A 12385-nucleotide genomic window follows, 5' to 3' on the forward strand; every position below is an offset into this window, starting at 1 on the left:
ATTTCACTCTGTATCAGTTCTTGAAGGTCTTTCCAGCCTTTTCTGCAATCATTCTGCCCATCATTTCTTATAGCAAAGTACTATTCCATCACCATCATATACCACAATTTGTTCATCCTTCTCCGATTGATGGACATCCTCTCAATTTTCAATTCTTTGCCACTACGAAAAGAACAGCTATAAATATTTGTGTACAAATAAGCCCTCTTCTCTTTGTTATATTCTTTGGGATATAGAATTTATAGCAATGTTACTGAACCAAAGGTATGCACAGTTTTATAACACTTTCAACAAGTTCCAAATTGCCCTCCACAATGGCTGGATCAGTTCATGACTCCAACAATGCATGAATGCCCCAATTTTGCCATGTCCCCTCCAACATTCATCATTTTCCTTTGCTATCAGATTAGCCAATCTGATAGGTATGTGTCATTTGGAATGGTCGTAAGCCCTGGAAGACTATGTTTCCCAGGACTCTCTCTGCTACAGCTTCCTCTGACACCTCCCACTTCCTTTGTGGGAGCTGTCAGAGAAAGTATAAAAGGGAAAGTTGGCACCTTTTCACTCTCTACCCAGGAGGGTCTACTCTCTCTGCTGGAAGCTTCCACGCTTTACCCTGAGCTCTCTCTCTCTCTGGACCCTAGAAGCAGCGCTCTCTCTGCTGGAAGCTCTGTTCTCTATCCTGAGACATTAGCTCTCTTTCTTGGCGCCTTTCCCCCTCTCTTCCTATCTCCTAGTTTTCCCCAGACCTTCCCTTTCCTAATTAAAATAAAACCTGGCTATTCAAACCCTAAAGTTGCTCTCTGATCATTCATTTGAGGGCTCTGGTCAATTTGTCTCTGCCGGGGCTGGGGACCTGCTACCTTCCTTTCCCTTCCCCTACCTTCCTCTCTCTTTTCTCCCTTTCCTCCAATCCTTCTTCCTTCATCCCTTCATCCCTTCACTTTCGCCACACACAGGTATAATAAGGTATCACTTCAGAACTGCATTAATTTAATTTCTCTAATCAATAGTGACTTGGGACGTTTTTTCACATGACTAGATAGTTTTGAATTCTTCATCTGCTACTTGCTGGTTGAAACATTTTCTTTTTCTCAGAGATACTTTCTAAGCATTGGACAGAGTTTTTTTTTCCCCTTAATTGAAAGACCCAGGGCAGGTCCAGGGCCTCAGAGCTTCCTTGAAGCTATCATGAAAAGTATGGATGTGAGTAGCTTCAGTAGCATTGTAGAAGGAGATCGTGTCTGTTTCATAATCCAAGAAATTCCCTACAGTCTTGGGGGCCACGGACAACTGGAGTTGGATCCAGGGACTGGAAAAAGCCTGATAAGTGTCACTATTATCCAGACAAATGATCCAGAATCCAGTTTCTGGGGTGACATCTGCTTCTTCCTCATTGCATACTGAGTCCTTACAGAGCCACAGAGCCCAGTAGAACTTTCCTGAATCGAATCTCTCCTTGGCCAGACATAAGTTAGGACATCCATGTCCCCTCCACCCTTGGGCTTCCTTGAACAGGAAATGGCAAGTTTGTCATTTTTTTTCAGGAGGAAGAAGCAATCAGATGAGCCTTCATCAAGCATTATGGCTGCTGCAGAGAAAGGCACAATGTCAGTCCAGAAGTTTAAACAAGAGCCATATCCAAGCTCCTGAATTTCAACTAGACTTTCAATGATGCTTCAGACTTCTATTCTTCATGTCAGTCATTAGCTATCTGTGTGACTTGGGCAAAATTACATAACCTTTATCTACCTCCATTTCTTTATATATAAGTGACAATGACAATGGCTAATCCCAGGGTTGTTGAGAGGATTGAATCAATATTTTTTAAGCACTTCATGAAATATAAAGAGATATAAATTCTAACATGAGAACTGTTGCTGCTCTTCTTCCTGCTGTTACTAATACCACCACCATCACAACCATCATCATCAACATTATTTTCTCTTGTCCATTCCCTGGAACATAGTCCCCAAAAGTCATTCCAAGCCTTCTCCACACTCAAGGCAAAAGACTCTTCCAAAAACATATGTACACAGTCTGGTTCATACCAAATGCTTCCACGCTCTTACAATTATCTTTTTCTTTATCCTCTGCAATCTGATTTCTGCACTCATCACTCTTTTCAAATTATTCTCTCAGAGACTAACAATGGATTATGAGTTTCTGACTCATACTATGTGCTTTATAAAAGTTTTTCAACTGACTGACTACCAATGATCTGATTTCCATACACAATGAACCTGATCCTCCTTGAGTTTCAAGGAAACATTTTGCACTATGTCCCACCCTCTCCTGCTTGGAAATTCTTTTCAGAAATCTGTGAAACAGAATTATTCCCCATCTTCATTTCCCTCCTACCTCTTTGACTATTCCTTCTCCCTATAGTGGGCAGAGCCAAAGCCTAGGAGTAGTTTGGAAACATTAATTCTAGAAAGTGTAAATGCCTTCTTAGGGTCACTGCAATTCACAGGATCACAAAGTTTGAAGGCTAAAAGGGACCTCAGAGACCCTCTTCTCTAGACTTTTCTTGAAGAATTCTTTCTAATGAACATCCTACGTGTGCTCATTAAATTTGTGCTTCAAGAACTGCTGGGGGAGATCCTAGGACAGACTTAGTATTAGGAAGAAACTTTATAAGCACTCTAGTCCAGCACTGTCTTTTGACAGAAGAGAGAAAGTTAAGACCCAAAAAACTCAGCTGATTTGTCCACACTCAGCTCCCGATGCTAAAGTTTCAGCTTGTTCTACTCTATTCTGCTCTGTTGCCTCTCTCTTGGGCAGCTTTCATTGTCAGGAAACTTCTCTTCTCCTCTTGTCTAATTTCATCTCTTCCATCTTTGCTCCAAGTTCTGCCAACTGGGAACAAAGGGTCAAGCAGGAGTCTAATCCCTCTTCACCACAGCACAACATTCCAACATTTGATTATACATAACAAACCTGTATTCACTGAGTCTCTTCTCCAAATTAAATATCAACTTATTTCAGTTTCCAATTCCACGACTTGCTCATTTCCCATGATCTGCTTCCCAACCTCCCAAGAACTTCACACAGAGATAGACATACCCTTGATCTTGCCATCACCTGCAAGTATTCCAAACTCATGTTTATGAATTCGCCAATAACTTCATGGCTGTCAACTTCTCAGATGAGAAATTTGACTCATATTTCACTGGGGAAAAACTCCATTCACTGAGTTTCTTTTTCTCTCTTTTTCCTCTTTTCATATCTCCTCCTGTATAAAATCCCCTCTCTCTCCTGAGCTGGATCTCCAACCATGTCCCACCCAGTAATTCTGAAGATGCTATAATTCTATCTCAGATTCTCTTCTCTCCTACATCTATACTATTTCACCCACATATTCCTCATCATCTCCATTGTTTACAATCCTCTTACTTATGCAGATGATTCCCAGATTTATTTGGTCAGTCCTCATCTCTCTCTTCATTAACCTATCTCCAATGACCTTTTAGACCTCTTGAATTAGATGTTCCTTAGACATCTTAAACTCAACATGTACAAAACTGAAATCATCTTTCCCCAAAAATCTTGGCCTCTTCCTAGCTTCTCTTTTACTGTAGAAGGTAGCAGCATTCTTCCAGTCACCCTGCCTTGCAAAATGAATGTTAACCTGAAGGCTTCACTCTCCCCAACTTCCCTCACAGCAGGTCTCCATACAACTGCCACATCCTATGGATTCTCCTTTCATAGGATCTGTGGTTTAAATCCCCTTCTCTGTTCTGATACTACAACAATGCTGCTGGAGACCCCTGTTACCTCTCCCTGGAGCTACTACAAAAGTCCACTGGTTGACCTCCTGATTCAAGTCTTTATCTTCTCCAACCCATTTTCAACACAGGCATCAGAATTATCTTCCTAAAACACAGGCCTGTCCACATCGCCTCCATTCCCTTTTCAATAAACACTTTTGACTCCCCAGTGATTCCCAGATCAAATATAAAAAATCCTTTGGTTTGCTTTCAAAGCCCTCCAGAAGATACTCTTTTTCTACCTTTCCATAGTTGCTTCCAGGCATTCTAAAATCTATTGACACTGGCCTCTTTTCTGGGCCTCAAACAAGACCCTTTATCTTCTGATTCTGAGTTACTCCACAATATGCCTCCCATCCCTGGGATGTCCTCATCCTTACTGCTATTTTCTAGCTCCCCTGACTCCCTCGAGTAATTACCTAAAGTCTACATTCTGCAAGATGCCTTTTTTAGGCCCCTTATTTTTCATATGTTCTTTCTGCAGCTTCTCCTAAGTGATCTCATCTAGATTTTGTTTGTACTTAGTTGTTTTTATGTTCTGACCCCCATTAGACTGTGACTTCTTTGAAGTCAGAGTCTGGCTTTGCCTTTTTTTTTTGTACCACCACCTCTTCCCACAATGCCTTTCCCATAATGAATACCTAATAAATTGTTTTTTCCCTTCCTCCTTCTCTCCCTTCCTTTCTTCCATTTTTCTTCCTTTCTTCTATCCTTGCTTTCCATTTTCCAGTTATGGGCCTACAAGGCCATAGGCAATGAGACTATCATCTCCCTGGCCCTGGGCTCTACCCCTCTCACTCTACCTAAGAAGTTCTTAACTTTTTTTCACTCATATCTCATAACTGTTGACTCCTGGTGATGAGAATTCAGTACAATCCCCTTAGCTAAGTTGATATGTGATATCCTCTGCTTCCCACAGACTTGATAGAAAACCAAATACGTATTACCTCATGTTCCAAGGAAATTTCAGTTAAATCTGAAATGAAAGCAAGAGAAGAAATTAGACAATAATTAACTGTGCCCTGTTAACCCATCCCTCTATGATCCCCACTCCCAGCATCCTTCAAATTTTTTAAGAATTGGACTTGAAGATGACATAAAAGATCATAAAGGCCAGCCACCTCCTCCTTAATCTTTGGGAGATCTGATTAGCTCAAAGTTGCATAGTTCATAAATGATATAATCTGGATTAGGAAATAAACTATGAAGTTTCCAGGAACTGGGGCAAAGAACAAAGGGTTAAAAATGATACATTCTTTTTTTAGTTCCCAGTTGTTTTATTACTCATATTCTGCTTTCTTTCTACAGAGGAAACCATTTACAGTTTTCGTCTGTTAAATTAGAGACTTATGCTACATAATGCCTAAGATTTCCAAAAACAAATGAGGTACAAATGAATACCAGCTCTCATTCTCAGCATCTTTCTGGCATTTAGAAAATGGCAATATCTTTTAGCCTTAAAATTGAAAATGAATCCTTTGGGCTCCATGGATTCCAAGTGGGGGCACTTCCAACTATCAAAAGGTAATTCTAACTTCTTAATGACTCATTTCTTAAGTTCTCTTTCACTCTACTTTTCCAAATTCCCTTTTTTTGTTTCTTAAGAAAGAGTGTTTTGGCAAATAAAAGCAAACATCTCATGAAAAATCTAAGCTGATAATATCTCCCCTCAACAAGTTCAACATCCATGATGGGTACATTGATTTGGGGAACTCCTGATGTACTTAATTCCCAGCATTATCCAGTTGATTGTGGTATCATGATATATGTATGTTCAGATAATGAACAAGAAAATGTTATTCTCCAAATTATCCTCAAAATAGCATGGAAAATTTGAAACTCAAAAAGAAACATAGGGAAAGAAATGCCTCATTTGAAACTTGTCTTCTAACAAGTGTTCAGACTTGTTGATCTCAATGAATGACCACAGGACTAACAGGAAAAGGACCAGATTTTCTCACTTTCTCCATTTGTCAGATGAGATTTTTCAATGAAATAATCTTTAAGGTTCTTCACAATCTAACAATATATGTATCTATCCCAACTCAACACTCAATAATTTTGTGACATTTAAAATGGAACAATATCTATGAGGTACTATTTTCTCATCTATAAAATGAAAGCATTGGACTATATGGTCTCAAAGGATGCTTGACTGTCCAAAAAGTAATTCTAATGTATAATCTATTTCCACTAAAGGCCTCATTGTTTGCTTCATTCCCTTCATTTAATTTTTTAAATTTCAATTATTTTTTCAATTTCTGATTTTGGAAATATTCTCTTGGCAAAACAGACCTTTCACAGGAAAAATTCACATTGCTAATCTCTCCCCTGTATAAATCTGGAGAACTAGATAAGTTTGTTGGTTTGAGGGAATCTCAATCAACTGAGTCCCCAGTATTATTCAGGGATATATAGAATCACAATACACATACATTGGGAAAGTGAAAAAGAAACTAATAATGACCAGCTGAATGTTCAAAAATAGCTTTAAAAGAGAAGGAAAAATTAGCATGAGTAAGAAAAGGGAGAAAGATCAAGAGCACATCAATTTAGAGTATCTATTTATACTATGGTATTTCTGTTCTACCAAGTTTTCTGCTTTGTTGATAAAATGGAATGAGCACAGGACTAGGAGTCTGAAGTTCTACATTAGAGACCTGATTCTCATACTAATTCACTGTATAACCTCAAGGAAATCATTTTCCCAGTTTTTTCATCTACTTAATTACAGGCTTGTACTACATCATCTGTAAGATTTCTCACAATCCAATAATGTACACATCTATGCCAGCTCTCACATTCAGTATCATACTAGTATTTAATTAACTAAAATATCTCTGAGCCTCTAATTTCTCATCTCTTTTTGAAACTCTTGGACTCCATGGCTTCAAAGGAGGCTTCCAATTTTCATCTGATCATTCTAAGGTAACACTAGCTTCCACTTAGTGACTTATTTCTTACTGCTTCCTTTCACTGGGCTTTTCCAAATGTTCTTTCTTTTATTTCGTAAGAAATTTGGTTTTGGCAAATAAAACCACACATGTAAGGGAAAATCTAAAAGGATAATATCTCCTCTATACAAATTAGGGAGCCTAAATGTGTGTATTAATTTGAAGGGCCCATGATCAATTTTGACTCCAGCTTCTCCAGTGCTACACAGTATCACTTCATACAGACATATAGAAAATGATTAAGAAAATTTTACTCACCGCTTTCAGCTTTAAGATTCTCTGTAAAAGAGTGAGAAGGGAAACATCATGAAAGAGAAAAAAAAGAGAGAAGAGAGAACTCATCAATAGATTTATTTACATTAACAATATAGAAAGAACATGGAGAATCTCTCATTTGACACTTCTACTGCCCCAAGTATTCAAGCTGGTTGATATCAAGGAATGATTACTGGAACAGGACTCAGAAGAACGAGATTGGTATCCTGATTCTCATACAAATTCAATTAATGGCCATGGAGAAAATCATTTTGTCATAGCTTTCATCTGCAAAATGAGATACTTGTGCTACATAATCTCTAAGGCTTCACATAATCCAATTCGGTAGAAACTTATTCCAGCTCTCATACTCAGTATCTTTCTGGTATCTACAAAATGACAATATCTCTGAGCCTCTAATTTCTCATTTCTAAATAAAACCTTTGGACTCCATGGATGGCAAGGAGGGCACTTCCAATGTTTAACTGATGATTCTAAGGTAATACTAACTTCCACTTAATGTCACATTTCTTACAGCTTACCATTGCACTACATTTTTAAAAAATATCCTTTATTTTATTTCTTAAGAAACTTTGGCAATACAAACTCACTTCTCAAGGGAAAATAAAATATAGTATTTCCCCTCTACAAATTAGAGAAACTGTATGGCTGCATTAATTTCAGGAACACCTGATCATTTTAGTTTCCAGCTTTCTCCAGTTGTAAGCGGTACCACTAGATGCATATGTATAGAAAATAAATGAGAAAAAATTACTCACCACTTTTATCCTTAAGAGGCTCTATAAAAAATGGTGAGAGGGAGAGAGCTCATCAACAGATCTATTTACAATAACAATTTGAAAAAGTGAGAATGCCTCATCTGACACTTCCATTCCCCCAAGTATTCAAGCTTGTTGATGTCAAGTAATGATTACTGTGCAAGGATTCATAAGGATGAGATTTGTACCCTGTTTCTCAGATGAATTCACTCTAAGAACTTGAGGAAATCATTTTCTCAGAGTTTTCATCTATAAAATAAAAGGATTGTACTACATGACCTCTAAGATGTCTCATAACCCAATAATGCACAAATCTTTGACAGCTCTCACACTCAGCATCATTCTGGCATTTGGAAAAGGGCAATATTTCTGAACCTCTGATGTCTGATTTGAAAATGAAGTCTTTGGACTCCATGGATTCTAAAAAGGGCATTTCCAACTTTTAACTGATAATTCTAAGATAATACTAACTTCCACTTCATGATTCATTTCTTACTGCTTCACTATCAATGCTTTTTAAATTTTCCCTTTTTTATTTCTTGAGAAACAATGTTTTGGCCAAAAAAAACACTTAAGAAGGGAAAATAAAACAGATAATATCTTCCGTCTACAAATTAGGGATTCTGTATGGTTGCCTTATTTTGGGGAACACTTGATCATTTACTTCCCAGCATTCTTCATGTAAATAGTACTATTAGTTACATTTATAAAGTAGAAAATGAATAGGTAACTATTACTCACCACGATGCTCTACAAGTTTCTCTGTAAATTGGTGAGAACCACAATAAAAGTCAGTGAGACAAAAAGAGAGTAAAGAGAGAGAGGGGGAGAGCTTATAAGTAGATGTATGTACATTAACAAGTTAAAACCAAAATGATGCTTCAATTGACATTTCTGTTCCCCCACGAACTGAAGCTGATTGAGATAAAGGAATGATTACTAGACTAGGAATCATAAGCACTTGGTTTGTGGCCTGCTTCTTATATTAATTCACTCTGAGATAGAAACCATTTTCTCAGAGTTTTTACATCCCAAATTTGTGGATTAAAATACATAATCTCTAAAATTTCTCATAATTCAATAATAAACAAATCTTTACCAGTTATCACAATCGGCATGATTCTGGCATTTGGAAAGTGACAATATCTTGGAGCCTCTGATGTCTCATCTCTAAATGAAGTCTTTGGACTCCATGTATTCTAAGGAGGGTACTTCCAACTTTCAATGGATAATTCTAAGGTCATAATAACTTCCACTTCATAATTAATTTCCTACCCCTCCATTTTCACTACTTTTTAAAATTTCCTTTCTTTTAATTATTGAGAAATGTGAGGGGGAGAAGGGAGGAAGGTAGAAGGAAGGATTGATGGGAGAAAGGAGAGAGGAAGGAGAGGAAGGGAAAGGAAGATACTGGTCCCCAGCCCTGGCAGGGGGGAATTGACCAGGGTCCTTCAGGGCTCAAATAAAAGATCAGAGAGAAACTTTAGGGTTTAGAATAGCTAACTTTTATTTAAATTAGAAAGGGGAAAAACTAGAAGGTAGATAGAAAGGGGAAAAGGCAGGAGAGAGAGATTAGGGTAGATAGCATCGGCCAGCCTTCAGGCTTGCGAGAGGAGAGAAAAAAAGGCACCAAACTTTCTCCTTTATACTTTCTCCAACACCTCCCACAAAGGAAGTGGGAGTTGTCGGGGGGAGTTGTACCAGGGAGCCCTGGGAAACATAGTCTTCTTGAGCTTACAACAATTTCAAACTGCACAGAAACAATGCTTTGGCAAAAAAAAAAAAAAAAAAAAAAAAAAAAACACTTCACAAAGGAAAATAAAACAGATTATATCATCCCTCTACCCAGTAGGGATGATATAGGGTAGCTTTATTTAGGGGAACACCAGTTCATTTTACTTCCCAGCATCCTCCATGCAAATAGTACCACTAGTTATGTATATAATGTGGAAAATGAGTGAGAAAGTATTACTCACCGCGTTGCTCTACATGAATCTCTGTAAATTAGTGAAAGGTAAAATTAGTGAAAGTCAAAGTGAGACAGAGAGAGAGCTCATCAGTAGATGTATGTATATTAACAANATCTATGCCAGCTCTCACACTCAGCATGATTCTGGCATTTGGAAAATGACAATATCTGTGAGACTCTGATTTCTCATCTGTAAATGAAGGCATTGAATTCCATCAATTCCAAGAAGGGTATTTGAAGCTTTCAACTGATAATTCTAAGGCATACTAACTTCCACTTAATGACTCATTTCTTGCTTCTTCAGATATACAACTTTTTTAAATTTTCCTTTCTTTTATTTTCTGAGAAATAATGTTTTGGCAAAAAACAAAAACAAAAACAAAATCTTAACAACAGAAAATAAAAAAGATTATATCTTCCCACTACAAAAAAAGGATGCTGTATGATTACCTTATTTTGGGAAACATCTCATCATTTTATTTCCCAGTGTTCTCCACGTAAATGGTACCATTAGTTACATATATAATGTGGAAAATGAATGAGAAAATCTTACTCACCACGTATTGTTGCATTATTCTCTGTAAAATGGTGAGAGGTAAACACAATGAAAGACAGAGTGAAACAGAGAAAGGTAACAGAGAGAGAGAGAGAGAGACAGAGAGAGAGAGAGAGAGAGACAGAGAGAGACCTCATTAGTATATATATATGTGTGTGTGTGTGTGTGTGTGTGTGTGTGTGTGTGTGTACATTAACAATTCAAAATAAAAATGATGCCTCAATTGACGTGGGCCTGGTGTTCACTATGTATCTTTGGTGTTCACCTAGGCTTCCCATCCTTACTCACTCAGGTCTATATACCATCTGAAGATCTTGGACCATCTCTTTATCAGGCCCACCAATATTTACTACTCAGCTGAGCACCAGTTCCACCTCCAGTGCCCAGCCTAAGTGACTAAGTGAGAAGCTGTGAACTGACTCACACAGCCTCTCTGGCTACTTGGCTTGAGGTTGAGTTAATGGATGAATGTTTAGGGTGAGAATAATTATTCATGATGTTGAATAACACTGTTGACTGTGCCTTAACTAAAATGTTCCCTTTCCCCTTAGATGCAAGACTATTAAACTGATCTTTGGAATAATAACAGTCTTCACCTGAATAAGTTCAAGGATTTAATTATAATAACTCAAGGGGTAGGATCAAGGATAAGGAAGATGGTGTTGGGATGGCTATGCTAGACCTACACATGCTAAGGTTGGATAATCAGTTGTTAATCAAGTTGGCAGCTGGCTGAAGAGGTTCTTCTCCTTCTCAGGCCCTGGTCAGGCCTGGCTGTGGCCTTGACCAAGTGGAACAAGGTTTGATGAAATTTTTCTTGGTGATTAGATGTTTGGTATCTATTTCTCAGCTCTATTTATCAATTGATGAATTAGTAATCAAGGCCATAGGATATAGGGAACTAGAGCAGGTCTATAGCTCTAACCTCCCACCACCTGGGTCCCTGATCTCAAGAATGAGAGCCCCGAAAGCATCAGCTCCCGTGCTTTTATGGTGGTGGCAGCAATAGTCTTTTGCCCCTTGGCTCATGGCATCTGGGTAAATTCTAAATTCCATAACTGTTGGTTGTCACTCATGTTGATATCCATCTTCTTCTCAGAGTTTGCTATTACAGTAGTTACATATTTAATGTGGAAAATGAATGAGAAAATCTTACTTACCTCGTGTCGTTGCATTATTCTCTGTAAAATGGTGAGAGATCAACACAATGAAAGAGTGAGAGAGTGAAGAGAGAGAGAGAGAGAGCGCTCATCAGTAGATATATGTACATTAACAATTTAAAACAAAAATGATGCCTCAATTGACACTTCTGACACTTCTCTTCTCCAGGAACTGAAGCTGATTGAGGTCAAGGAATGATTGCTGGACTAGGACTCATAAGCACTTGATTTGTGGTCTGCTTCTCATATTAATTTGCTCTGAGATGGAAACCATTTTCTCAGAGTTTTCATCTGCAAAATTTGAGGATTGAACCACATAATCTCTAAGGTTTCTCATAATCCAATAATGTACCAATCATTTCCAGTTCTCACACTCTGCATGATTCTGGCATTTGGAAAATGACAACATCTCTGAGCCTCTGATGTCTCATCTGTAAATGAAACCTTTGGACTCCATGGATTTCAAGAAGGGCATTTCCAACTTCAACTGATTGCTCTAAGGTAATACTAACTGCCACTTCATGACTCATTTCTTACTGCTTCACTTTCCCTACTTTTTAAATTTTCCCATTCTTTTAATTCTTCAGAAAAAACGCTTTGCCAAAAAAAAAATCAAGACACTTCACAAGGGAAAATAAAACAGATAATATCTTCCTTCTACAAAGAAGGGGTACTGTATGGTAGCTCTATTTGGGGGAACACCAGTTCATTTTACTTCCCAGCATTCTCCATGGAAACAATACCACTAGTTACATATATAATGTGGAAAATGAGTGAGAAATATTACTCACCACGTTCTTCTACAAGTTTCTCTGTAAATTGGTGAGAGATAAATATAATGAGAGGCACAGTGTGACACAGAGAGATTGAAGAGAGAGAGAGAGAGAGAGAGAGAGAGAGAGAAAGAGAGAGAGAGAGAGAGAGAAAGAGAGAGAGAGAGAG

At 38.0% G+C, this 12385-nt stretch overlaps 1 protein-coding gene across 1 annotated transcript in view; it reads right to left on the reverse strand.

Annotated features, from left to right (window-relative positions):
• Positions 1-1137: 1137 nt before the first annotated feature.
• LOC123252725 (butyrophilin-like protein 9) overlaps positions 1138-12385 on the reverse strand; it is a 40075-nt gene continuing 28827 nt past the window's right edge. The window contains exon 5 of the mRNA XM_044681979.1: positions 1138-1403. Coding sequence (XP_044537914.1) covers positions 1138-1403 — 266 coding nt within the window. The remainder of the gene's footprint in view (positions 1404-12385) is intronic.

This window comes from Gracilinanus agilis, chromosome 6 (genome assembly GCF_016433145.1).
Source record: "Gracilinanus agilis isolate LMUSP501 chromosome 6, AgileGrace, whole genome shotgun sequence".
Taxonomy (NCBI): Eukaryota; Metazoa; Chordata; class Mammalia; order Didelphimorphia; family Didelphidae; genus Gracilinanus; species Gracilinanus agilis.